This window comes from Hippocampus zosterae, chromosome 2 (genome assembly GCF_025434085.1).
Source record: "Hippocampus zosterae strain Florida chromosome 2, ASM2543408v3, whole genome shotgun sequence".
Lineage (NCBI taxonomy): Eukaryota > Metazoa > Chordata > Actinopteri > Syngnathiformes > Syngnathidae > Hippocampus > Hippocampus zosterae.
This window is the reverse complement of record NC_067452.1, coordinates 10372147-10384986: the sequence shown is the minus strand read 5'-3', so window position 1 is coordinate 10384986 and position 12840 is coordinate 10372147. Positions and strand designations below refer to the sequence as shown.

At 41.9% G+C, this 12840-nt stretch overlaps 3 protein-coding genes across 4 annotated transcripts in view; 1 reads left to right on the top strand and 2 right to left on the bottom strand.

Annotated features, from left to right (window-relative positions):
* Positions 1-12840, bottom strand: part of LOC127594953 (uncharacterized) — a 352607-nt gene that overhangs the window by 38700 nt on the left and 301067 nt on the right. The window lies entirely within an intron of this gene.
* The window catches only part of opn7b (opsin 7, group member b), a 61152-nt gene that overhangs the window by 27807 nt on the left and 20505 nt on the right, over positions 1-12840 (top strand). The window contains exons 2-4 of the mRNA XM_052056811.1: positions 7311-7398; positions 9548-9710; positions 10452-10579. Coding sequence (XP_051912771.1) covers positions 7311-7398; positions 9548-9710; positions 10452-10579 — 379 coding nt within the window. The remainder of the gene's footprint in view (positions 1-7310; positions 7399-9547; positions 9711-10451; positions 10580-12840) is intronic.
* LOC127595320 (uncharacterized) overlaps positions 6560-12840 on the bottom strand; it is a 74907-nt gene continuing 68626 nt past the window's right edge. Inside the window, exon 2 of the mRNA XM_052056851.1 lies at positions 6560-6825. Within this exon, the coding sequence (XP_051912811.1) occupies positions 6577-6825 (249 nt within the window). The 3' untranslated portion in view covers positions 6560-6576. The remainder of the gene's footprint in view (positions 6826-12840) is intronic.

Genomic DNA, 12840 nt, shown 5'->3' with positions numbered 1-12840 from the left:
CACCCGGAGAAAACCCACGCAGGCCCGGGGAGAACATGCAAACTCCACACAGGGAGGCCGGGGCTGGAATTGAACCCGGTACCTCTGCACTGTGAAGTCAACGTGCTAACCACTGGACTACCGGGCCGCCGGAGTTACCATATGATGTTAATACATCATATTATCCCCATTTTAATAAAATTGGGGTTTTAATCTGTTAAATGTGATATTTGTTTTGGTTTTTTGATGGATTGATGATTGACAGACTGGTGAAATTCACTGATGGAAGCAATGATGGAAGCATTGCTAAAATAACAACAACGAACTGCAGATTGCAGTTTGGTTGGACTTGAAATAGTGACGGACGGGTACCCGGACTGCTGACAAATGGTGAATCATGGATAGGCAAAATTTACTGAGGCACTCACTTCTCCTGGGAATAAAAAACAAACAATCTAAACTAAGCAAGAAGAAAAAGAAAACGAAAAAGATTAAGTTGTTGCATGTTGTTCTCTCTCTCTCTCTCTCTCTCTCTCTCTCTCTCTCTCTCTCTCTCTCTCTCTCTCTTTAAATATATATATATATATATATATATATATATATATATATATATATATATATATATATATATATATATATATATATATATATATGTGTATTGTCTTTTTATACTACAGCAATGTTGTAAAATTTGTGCATAATGAGAAGTGTAGTATTGACGGTGATGTATACGGTGATGGCATATTGATAAATTATAATACACTCAGGATGCACATCATAAGAAAAAACACTTGAAATGCATAATTGTCACGTCCCGTGTTTGCCAGCAGGGGGCAGGCCCTGTTGCCATCCGACACACCTGTCAGCATTGGGGACTAATTACACTGGCTTTATGTGTGCGCTCCGGCAGTTGACTTATTGCCGGAGAATTCCACGCCGTGCCAAAATTTCTCTCGCCGAATTCCTACTTGCATTTATTCATTGCCTCTTAGCCTTGTGCTGTATTTACGCGTCGTTGTTTCCTCTTGCGAGTGAAACTTAGATTCATTATTCTAATCTGACCCTCCTGGCCATCTTTTTCCGCAAGCGTTTTCTGTTGTCCTTTTATTTTATCCCATGTCCCTATTTTGACCAGCGCTTTTTGTTATTCTCCCTGTCGGGTTATTTTGTGTTCGTTATTAAAGACTCCTTTTGTTATCTGACAAGATCTCTTTTTGTGTCTGCTATTTCGGGGATCCACTTCCTTATTTTGTTGTGCACGGAGCGATCATTCTATCGCTTCGGGCACAACGTGACAATAATATGTACCCATAATATTGCACATTGAAAATCACCTTTGAACCAATCGTGAGGCATAAAAATGGATAATAGCATAAAGAATGAATAGTGTGTATGCTAATATGCTGAATATTGTATTATGTCTAGTATTATTGCACAGTGCCCAAAAAACATTTCTCTCACACTCAGTGAGATATTGTCATAGAAATGAATAGCGCACAGTATCAAATATAATCTATAGGGCTGTTTCTAGCTGTGAAGCTGACTAAGTCCTTTGGACAAAGCTCCCCGACTTCATCATCACAAATTGACATCGAGAGCAATACCTGTATCTGTATATAGCCTGTATCGTTGACTGCGTACCCCAAGTCTCACTCCCACCTTTGTCTCATTCATACTATGACAGATTTGTCACACCATTGGGTGGGGATTATCCATCAAAATTTGTTGGTGAGAAGAAATTATTAGTGAGTCTTGGTGCTGTTTCTGAAACTGTGACGGTGAGGAAAAAATGCAATGATTTACAGGTCGCAGAGTAAAGAATGACTGCATTGGTAAGGCTAAGTGATTAGTAAGCAGTTGTTGGTTTGTGATGGAGAAAATGCTCGAGGCTGTCTGCTGTATTTTTTTTAATACATAATCAGTCACGTCCTATATACATAATCTTACTGTTGTACACAGCTCCAAGTGCATCTCCCTGTGCTCTTGGAGATATAGCCTTTCCCAATTACTTTTGTTCTCTCATTTTGCTTGCTTGTCTTTCTATTTCACAGAAGAACCCCCCCCCCCTTTTCTACTCTTTTATCTTTCGTATCAGGCCAAATATATGGAGAGGAAATGCAAACCAATAGCACTTTAAAAAAGACTATGTGCTTGCCGATTTGGACGATAATGCTTGATCAAGCTCCCAGAAAACTGGATCGTGTTCATTCTAGGACAAAATGTTGATGAGCCTAACAAGACTTGAAATTGCAAGCCTGCAAATTATGTAACAGTAAAAATCAGCCGTATTGCAAGTACAGAGTATGTAGGTGCGTGCGTGTACGTGTGTGTGTGAGTGTGTTGCGCACTTCTTATGGAATCATCTGACAGTATGTTGCACAGAGACAGGGAAAATCCAGTCCCTTCAATTTCTCCTGCCGCAAAATATACAGAAAGAATTTCCAGCCATGACAGAATCGCCCATGGCCAGTTGGAGACCAGAACTAATATCATTTACTGTCATCGTAAATGTAATGAGATTTTAATATAGTCCCACAGTTGTTCGACATGAAATCGATGTGAATCCACTTCGTCTTGATAAATGACAACCAGGCTAGCTTTGAGCATTTTGCTCACCCCAACATATTTTGATTCATTTCTAAGGGTCTAAAACCACTTATGCATTAATAAGCAATGCGAAGATTTGTTCATACTATCAATATGGGGATTTGCTTTTCTCTTTTCTGTCTCTTTTTTTTTTAAATCTCCCATTGCATTCTTATCACCTTAAAAGACAGGCGCAATTGTAATGGAAGGAAGAGCAGTTGGTATTTTGGTGTATTTACTGTATCTGACATTGTCCACTGGAGTACAGTTACATATGCCAGCTGGTTTGTGCAGTAACAAGTTGGTGTCACAGTTCCATCTGGCAAACAGCCATAACAAACGTCTTAGTTTACTGCCTGTGTTGTCCGTTAATGGCATCAATAAAGAGTGAACATAACACGTCAACTATTACAACCGTCATTAGCGACACTAATTATCTGATGCCGGTTACAAGGAAGCTGGAGTCAGTCACAACTGAGTTTCAGGACTACTGTCAATCACAGGCAAAACATGAAGCTCGAGGAAGACAAAACTAAAGTAGAGAAATCAAGCAGGATTTGGTGAAACAAGAAGTGCACAGAGTTCAAGTGAGAAACAGAAACTCAATACACAATGGAAATCAATTACAAACACTATTCCAAGCGTGTGGAAAGATATGACCAGAAATTAGACCGGTAGCACGGTCACTTGCAAAATATGCAAGTCCATCCTCATATAGGATAAAAGCTAAATAAAAAAACAGCTAAATGCTACAATTTGTTTTTAGACTGACTATTCTATGTAACACAAGATGAGACCCTACAGCTTGTTTGAGAAAAACAAATGGAGCACTCCCACAAATTATAACAATGTTATCATGATGATGAGTTATATTTTATAATAATTTGTTCATCAATTGTTCCAAAGTTAGGGCACTGATGTATTATGGTGGGGAAAAAAAACAGACAGCGTCATATGTTTATTGACTTAGGCTCAACTTTCACGACATGATTGTCAACTCTCTCCCCCCCAAAAAAAACATCTTTAATTGTTCAACCCTACACAATCAGGTTTCTGTAATTGCGGCCTCTTTTTTTTCATAGTGTAACGGGAAGTACTGTATCATAACTGAGCTCTGCCATTTCTCTGGCTCGGGACTCCACTGTTTGACCTGAAGGCAGTTCATTTGGAAGAATGGTCACTTGTGAAAAGAAAATGGATGCGGTTGCTGTCATGAGTTGTGGCCAGGGTAATAATTTGGGGATTTTTTATTATAGTTAGTTTTTTATTTCAATTTGACTTTTACTTTCTAAATTGAGTGAGTTTAAATTTGTTTTTACAGCAGGTTTGCTAATGTTCATTAGTTTATATTTTTTGAAAAATGGTTAGTTGTTCTTTTGTTTATCTTATTTTTAGTGTTCATTCTATTTTCATCAATGGAAAAAAATGTCACCAACTATTGTGTAATAAAGTAAACTCCAATTCCAAATGGCTGAAGTAATTTTAAAAATAACCTCAAAAGTTAATGTGTGATATGAATTGACAAAGACGAAAACACATTTTTGCTGAAATTAAAGTAAGCTTCACTTTTATCAAGACAACATGATTTCGTGAACATTTTTAACAGACACTCGTTTTAATTTTATATCATCAAGAAAAATATGTTTTTTCAATTTTAGCTTGAGGAATTTTGTTAGTTTTCATACAATACTACACAATACATCAAAGATTTATATCGCACTTTCACAACATCAGTAGCTGTAACAAAGCGCTTAACATGAATCATTAACTTTAATAACTTCAGTCGTCGCATAGAACAATAAGCGTAGAGTTCAGGGGCAGTGTTTGAATTTTCAACAGATTAAAGTCTTGAATGAGTCGCAAAAAAAACAAGGGGGAATACATCATAGACAGTTTCCATCACGACATCATCATAAATATCTAAACTGTAACACGCATGCAAATCTTCAGTCTGCTTTTAGGGTTATGTCATCACAACATCAAACCACTGAATCCGGTTTTATTGCTGATCCTGGAACTGGAGCCTGATTCAGCTGACTATGACACTGATGGACTACACCATGGACTGCTCACAGGACACACAGAAACGGAAAACTATTCATGCTCACAATGACGCCAGTGGTCACATATTGGCTGAAATCGTCAGGCCAGGGTGGGAGTGTGAAGCCTCCCTCTCTGGAGACGCACTCCAGCGTCTCAGAGGAGACCACCCAGGCATTGGTGAACGGGATGAGCAAAATAAGCCTCTCATGTATACGATGAACAAGTTGGCTCACTAATCTTGATCATTCTCTTTTCAATCACGCACCACTGACAGGTTCGGTCATGGGATATTGCTCATTCCTCATGTGTCCACCCACATTTGTTCCAGCCTGCCATTCTTTTATCTTTAGAGTCTCCACCCACCGTCTATGACATCGTTGTCCTCCCCCACTGTGTTTGTACCATTGGTAAATTTGTATACCAGGGAAATTTGATTTGTCACAGAGGTGTCTTACAATCATTCATTACTGCAACATTTTCTCAGTAAGAGGGGGATGAGTTCCTCAGCTTCCCTCCTGGGAATCTTTCATTTCATGCAAACTGTCAATCTGCTTTATGACTTAAGGTTTGTCAGACGATCGTCAGCCCCCGTAGCATTTCAAATTGTCTTGTGCTGCTTGCCTCCAACCTTCCTGTGCGGTGTAGGTTTTCTTTGGGTACGTATGGTTTCCTCCCACATCCCATTAACATGCATGGGAGATTAATTGAACATTCCAAATTGTCCCTTGGTGTGAGTGTGAATGTTTTCATTTACCTATGTGTGCCCTGCGATTTGCAGGCAACCAGTTCAGGGTGTCCCCCCGCCTACTGCCCAAAGAGAGCTGGGGTGGGCTCCAGCACACCCGCAACCCTCTTGAGGATAAGTGGATCAGATAACGGATGGATGTGTGTGTACATACTGTGCGTGTGTGTGTGTGTGTGTGTGTGTGTGTGTGTGTGTGTGTGTGTGTGTGTGTGTGTGTGTATCAAGTCAAGTCAAGTCAAGAGCACTTTCAAACAGTTCACTTCATACAAAGGGCTGTACATGAAGCTGTACATGAAGCAATTCAACATGCACAATAAACAGTAAGACAAATCAGTAATAAAGGCGGTAGAAAGCACCAAACAGTAAAACCAAGAACAAATCTAAGTCATGCTGAGTCGAATGCCAAAGAATACAAGTGAGTTTTGAGGAGGGTTTTGAAGATGGGCAGTGAGGAGGCTTGCCCAATGTTCAGTGGGAGGTCATTCCAGAGAGAGGGACCAGCAACAGAAAAGGCTCGATCCCCTCTGAGCCTCAGTTTAGTTCTTGGTACTTCTAATAATGTCTGGTCCACAGACCTGAGGCGCCGGGCAGGTGTGTAGGGGCGGATGAGCTCAGAGAGGTAAGGTGGCGCGAGATTATTCATAGATTTGAAAACAAAGAGGAGGATCTTGAAATTAACTCTAAAATGAATGGGGAGCCAGTGAAGGGATGCCAGAGAAGGAGTTATGTGCTCCCTATTACGAGTACCAGTCGAGAGGCGAGCAGCGGCATTCTGGACCAGCTGAAGGCGAATTAATGGATTAATGTATATATAGGATATATATATCCTCGTCTCACCCCTCCTCGGGTGGTGTCCGTCCCTCATTCAGCTCGGGTCCTCTACCAGAGGCCAGGAAGCTTGAGGGTTCTGCGCAGTATCCTTGATGTTCCTAGCACTGCACATTTCTGGACTGAGATGTCCGATGTTGTTCCCGGGATCTGTTGCAACCACTCATCTAGTTTGGGGGTCACTGCCCCGAGTGCGCCGACCACCATAGGCATGACTGTCACATTTACCTTCCAGTCTCTCTCCAGCTCCTCTCTGAGCCCTTGGTATTTCTCCAGTTTCTACATCCACTACAACGGCTTTCCTTTGCCCTTTATCTATGATCACGATCTCTGGTTGGGTCCCCGTTACTATCTTGTCAGTCTGGATCTGGAAGTCCCACAGGATCTTCGCTCGGTCATTCTCTACCACCTTTTGGAGGTGTTTCCCATTTTGACCTTGGGGTTTCCAGTCCATACTCCGCACAGATGTTTCCGTAGACTATTCCAGCCACCGGTTTATGGCGTTCCATGTAGGCTTTCCCTGCCAGCATCTTAAACCCTGCAGTTATGTGATGGATCGTCTCAGGTGCCTCTTTGCACAACCTACACCTTGGGTCTCGTCTGGTGTGGCATATCTGGGCCTCAATGGCTCTGGTGCTCAGGGCCTGCTGCTGAGCAGCCAGGAGCTGTTCCCCTTGTCTGCGACATTCTCTGAGTAGGTCACTCAAAATTGCCCCTAGGTGTGAGTGTGAGCATGGATGGTTGTTTGTCTGTGTGTGCCCTGTGTGCTTTTTTTCAAAGTTACCGGTGTTTTGGCATACTGCTCTTTGTATTTTTTTTACATCACACACACCTGTGACGATGCTAAGCAAGGTTAATGCAGTTTATTCCACATTTAATTTCAAAAGCTGTCTAAACTGAAACTGAATCCATGCAGTCACCGCATCCAATCGTGCATTAAAGTGCTTTCTCAGACTATTGCAGGTATGTTACTCATCGTGTCATGAAGAAAATTGTATCATGGACACGACTGAGGTATCGGTGTCTCTCTTCCTCAAGAAAGTGGTTTGCTCTTTCAAATTGCCAGGGGGTGAAAAAATATTTGTAATATTCATCCATCTTTATGTGTGTGTTCCCATTTTTCTTTCAGATGGGAAATGCCTCCGAAACGTATCTGTTTGCGTCCAGAATATCAAAAGAAAATGACTTCATCATGGGGACATTATATACAATTTTTGGTAAGGCTTTTGTTCTTTTTCCTTTCTTTTTTTGATACTGTGAATGAGTGTCAGGGACCCAATGAACAAATTGCTCTTAACTGTTGCACTCTTTCTACTTTTCTAATCAATTCAGAATAAAGATTGAAAAAAAAAAGTCTTTTACAACAACAAATGTAATCTTAAGCAAATAAAGTCTTAAGATAAGGAACCGATATACAAGATTAAAAGAATAAATATGACGCTTTTAAGAATAGTTTGACAAGTTAAACTCAAGTTAAGGTTTTGCAATGGTTAATTCATGTTGTCACACATCAACAACATGAATCTGCCTGTGCAAATACTGCTCCAGATCAACTTGCAGTGGCCCCTTCTGGAATGTGCAAAATGTGCAGCCACACCGGACAATATTTCGTGAGATACAGCAACACCTCCCCCACCCCCCAAAAAAATCAACATGAAATGGTTTTCTGTTGGCACCATGACATTTTGTGGACCATTGTGCAGAAAATACAAAGGGGACTGCAAGGATTTTTCTGTATAAACGTTGAGGTGACATGTGATTGGTGTCAAGGTACAGTACATCTTTTGTTGTTCAAAGACCAGCACTATTTGGGGGAGGAGCTAGTGTTGGCTAATTGGCAGAATGTGACAAATTGTGCCGCACGTGTGTGATCTTGCTTTGCTGAGTAGCAGGTTAGCCAGCAACGGAAGTCTTGTTACTGCTTAACAATCGATGATTGGGTGGGACATTCTCATTTCTTTCTTTATCTCTCTCTCTCTCTCTCTCTCTCTCTCTCTCTCTCTCTCTATATATATATATATATATAGATAGATAGATAGATAGATAGATAGATAGATAGATAGATAGATAGATAGATAGATAGATAGATAGATAGATAGATAGATGACAAGTGAGGTGGGAGTAGGAAAAAATGCAGAAAATAATGATTGTTCTGAAATGATGTCATTTCATGGAGACGTCATCGCCACTCGTCACTAATCAACCTTCTCTGTGTTTGAATTAAACAACACCTTTCCACTTCATGCTTTATGGTTTCAAATGAATTCAAGTCAAATATCATCAGCCCTGTTGCCCCAAGCAACTTTGCCAAAGCTGAAAGGATCGTTCGTGGTCTTGTCCAGCACACCAGCCACCCCCGACACCCTTACTCACAGCGCACATTTGAAATGACTTGTGAATAAGTATACAAGTGTTGGGGTTTTTTTTGTTCTTATTGCGCTGAATGCAAAAACAGAACCATTAAAATGTTTTTACTTTTTTTGGTTGCCAAATTAGGTGCTTGGTTCGGCAGGGTTGGCGCAGGGTCATGAAACTTCCCAGCCAATGTGTTCTAAACACAATATCTTCCTGACTACCTGTCCAGTCACATTCATTTTGAAATTCCCCAATCTATGTGATGTAATTGGACTACTCCAAAAGAAATCCAACTACATTTTTTAAACAGGCTCAAATACACTCAAAACAACTCAAACAACACTTTAACGTGTTCATAAGAGTCTTATAATTAAAACGCCAACAGCATTTCAAGACAAATTGTGTTTGCTAAAAAGTATTACTTTTCCTCTTACCATAAAAAGTGCTTGCACTGTGGGAAGCCATTTTCTTACTTTTTCTAACCCCTACAAATTTGGTATCATTGGAAAGCACTGAATGTCCACTTTAGAGTAACAAAAGGAGTTAATGCGATTGGAGGCACTGGGTGGGAGATATTTGGGTTCACAAATGTCCTCTTCAGAGGACAAATTTGAACTACGGATAGTCAGGAGGATAAAGCTCTACTGCCCACATTTAAAGAGTAGTCAGTAGTGACTTCACATTTATGATTTGCCGCCGTCTTGTTATGTGCGTCGTTCATACGCGCGCATGGCTGAGACACTGTAGCCCCAAAAAAACATATTAAAACTTCAGGGAAGATGATTATGATTTTTTTTCGGATTATAGCATGTCTCACAGAGCTGTGTAACATAAAAGTTGCTGTTATTCACATTGTGAGGTTTTTTTTAAGCATTATGCTTGTAATATTACATTTTGTCGACAATCTCATATATGATATATTTTTTTCACTGTGGCTCTAATCATTTTTCATAGAAAACAGTTGAGCTCCAGGCGAATGAAGATCAAATATTGTATAACTCTGCCTGGCAGGTGTGCTCTCCGTACTGGGAAACGGGATCCTGCTGTTCGTGGCTTATAGAAAAAAGTCCTCCTTGAAGCCAGCAGAGTACTTTGTCATCAACTTGGCTATCAGTGACCTGATGATGACCATCTCCCTCTTTCCTATTGCTGTAGCGTCAGCCTACAGTCATCGGTAAGCCTCCTTTCATTTACTGTTTCACATCACTAGGTCATATTCACCTGTCAAAGCCGACTTTTTGTGAATTGGAAGAATATGTCAACTGACCGGAGCAAGAAAGCTTTCAAAAATCAGACATTTATTCGGATTGTTGACTTTCTAACTAGGCATGATGAAATAAATGGCAATGGGAAATGGATATGTTCACATCGAAACCATATTAACTCATGTATGGAAGGGCAAAACAAGGGTGGCTACAAATGTTAGAAGCAGGAAATCTTACTGAAGTGAATGTGATCTCCTAGTGATTTCTCATTGCTAAAATGCTGAGAAAACACCTTTGCAAAACCTTCCACTCATTTAGTTAATGTTGCAATGTCTTTGTTTTTTTGTTAACTCTAGGTCTGCGCACGAATCGATAGTGACTGGAAGTGATGAGCGAATTGGCCATTAAAAATACCAATGAGTATTCCCAGACTAGAGTCACATTATACACATGCATGCACGGCGAGGTTGAATTAATTGTCTTATTAAAGTAAAAGTTTATGCAGCATTGCCGTTAGCGGGGATGTACACAAGATAGATTTTCAACAAAAGTCAATTTGAGGCCTTTTGGACAACATTCAGTGTAGATAAAGCAATTAAAATTGCATTTCATTGACTTTGAGGATAAAATCGTATGTTTCATGTTTTGGCAAATCTGACCAACCCCTAGTGCTAAGACTCCTTTCATCTTTTTTTTCCCTCCACATCCAGATGGCTGTATAATAAAGTCACCTGCATCGTTTACGCTTTCTGTGGCGTTTTGTTTGGCCTGTGCAGTCTGACGAACCTAACGGTGCTTTCTTCTGTCTGCTGGCTCAAGGTCTGCTGCCCAAATTATGGTAAGGTGAATCGACACATTTTTGTTTTAAAGCTTTTTTTTTTTTTAATTATTGTAACTCATTCACTCCCAAAGACGTTTATAATATATATAATATAATATATAATATATATAATATAATATATTTATATATACAGTATATATACCTGTATATACAGTAAATTAAAAAAAAATCCTCATCTCACCCCTCGGGTGGTGTCCGTCCCTCATTCAGCTCGGGTCCTCTACCAGAGGCCAGGAAGCTTGAGGGTTCTGCGCAGTATCCTTGCTGTTCCCAGCACTGCACATTTCTGGACTGAGATGTCCGACGGTGTTCCAGGGATCTGTTGCAACCACTCATCTAGTTTGGGGGTCACTGCCCCGAGTGCTCCGACCACCACAGGCACGACTGTCACCTTTACCTTCCAGGCTCTCTCCAGCTCCTCTCTGAGCCCTTGGTATTTCTCGAGTTTCTCATGTTCCTTCTTCCTGATGTTTCCATCACTTGGGACCGCTACATCCACTACAACGGCTTTCCTCTGCCCTTTATCTATGATCACGATATCTGGTTGGTTCGCCATTACCATCTTGTCAGTCTGGATCTGGAAGTCCCACAGGATCTTCGCTCTGTCATTCTCCACCACCTTCGGAGGTGTTTCCCATTTTGACCTTGGGGTTTCCAGTCCATACTCCGCACAGATGTTTCGGTAGACTATGCCAGCCACCTGGTTATGGCGTTCCATGTAGGCTTTCCCTGCCAGCATCTTACACCCTGCAGTTATGTGTTGGATCGTCTCAGGTGCCTCTTTGCACAACCTACACCTTGGGTCTTGTCTGGTGTGGTATATCTGGGCCTCGATGGCTCTGGTGCTCAAGGCCTGTTCCTGAGCAGCCAGGATGAGTGCCTCTGTGCTGTCCTTCAGGCCAGCCCTCTCTGGCCACTGATAGGACTTCTTGAGATCAGCCACTTCAGTTATGGTCCGGTGGTACATCCCGTGTAGGGGCTTGTCCTCCCATGATGGTCCCTCTGCCAGCGCCTCATCTTCTGTTCCCCATTGTCTGAGACATTCTCTGAGTACGTCATCCGTTGGAGCCTTCTCCTTGATGTATTCATGGAGCTTGGATGTTTCATCCTGGACAGTGGCTCTCACACTCACTAGTCCCCGGCCTCCTTCCTTTCGGCTTGCGTACAGTCTCAGGGTGCTGGATTTGGGATGGAACCCTCCATGCATGGTTAGGAGCTTTCGGGTCTTAACGTCCGTGGTCTGAATCTCTTCCTTTGGCCACCTTATTATTCCTGCAGGGTATCTGATCACTGGCAGGGCATAGCTGTTTATTGCCCGGGTCTTATTCTTGCCATTGAGCTGGCTTCTTAGGACTTGCCTCACTCGCTGGAGGTATTTGGCCGTAGCCGCTTTCCTTGTTGCCAGTTCGAGGTTGCCATTGGCTTCTGGTATACCAAGGTACTTGTAGCTGTCCTCAATGTCTGCTATTGTTCCTTCTGGGAGTGAGACCCCTTCAGTGCGGACTACCTTTCCTCTCTGAGTCACCATCCGACTACATTTCTCAAGCCCGAATGACATCGCGATGTCGCTGCTGTAGATCCTGGTTGTGTGGATCAGGGAATCTATGTCCCTTTCGCTCTTAGCATACAGCTTTATGTCATCCATGTAGAGGAGGTGACTGATTGTAGCTCCATTTCTGAGGCGGTATCCATAGCCTGTCTTGGTGATTACTTGGCTTAGGGGGTTCAGTCCTATGCAGAACAGCAGTGGGGCGAGTGCATCACCTTGGTATATGCCACATTTGATGGACACTTGGGTAAGTGGCTTGCCATTGGCTTCAAGTGTGGTTTTCCACATCCTCATCGAGTTCGCAACGAAGGCTCCTAGGGTCCTGTTCACCTTATACAACTCCAAGCATTCAGTGATCCATGTATGTGGCATCGAGTCATAGGCTTTCTTGTAATCAATCCAAGCTGTGCACAGGTTGGTACGTCGGGACCTGCAGTCTTGTCCGACTGTTCTGTCAACCAGGAGTTGATGTTTGGCTCCTCTAGTATCTCTACCAATGCCCTTCTGTGCTTCGCTCATGTATTGATCCATGTGTCCACTTATCTTAGCCGCAATGATGCCTGACATGAGCTTCCATGTTGTGGAGAGACAGGTTATTGGCCGATAGTTGGATGGAACTGCACCCTTCGAGGGATCCTTCGTGATCAGGATCGTTCGCCATTCGGTTAGCCCTTCTGGGTGAGTCCCATCCCTCAGCAGCTGGTTCATT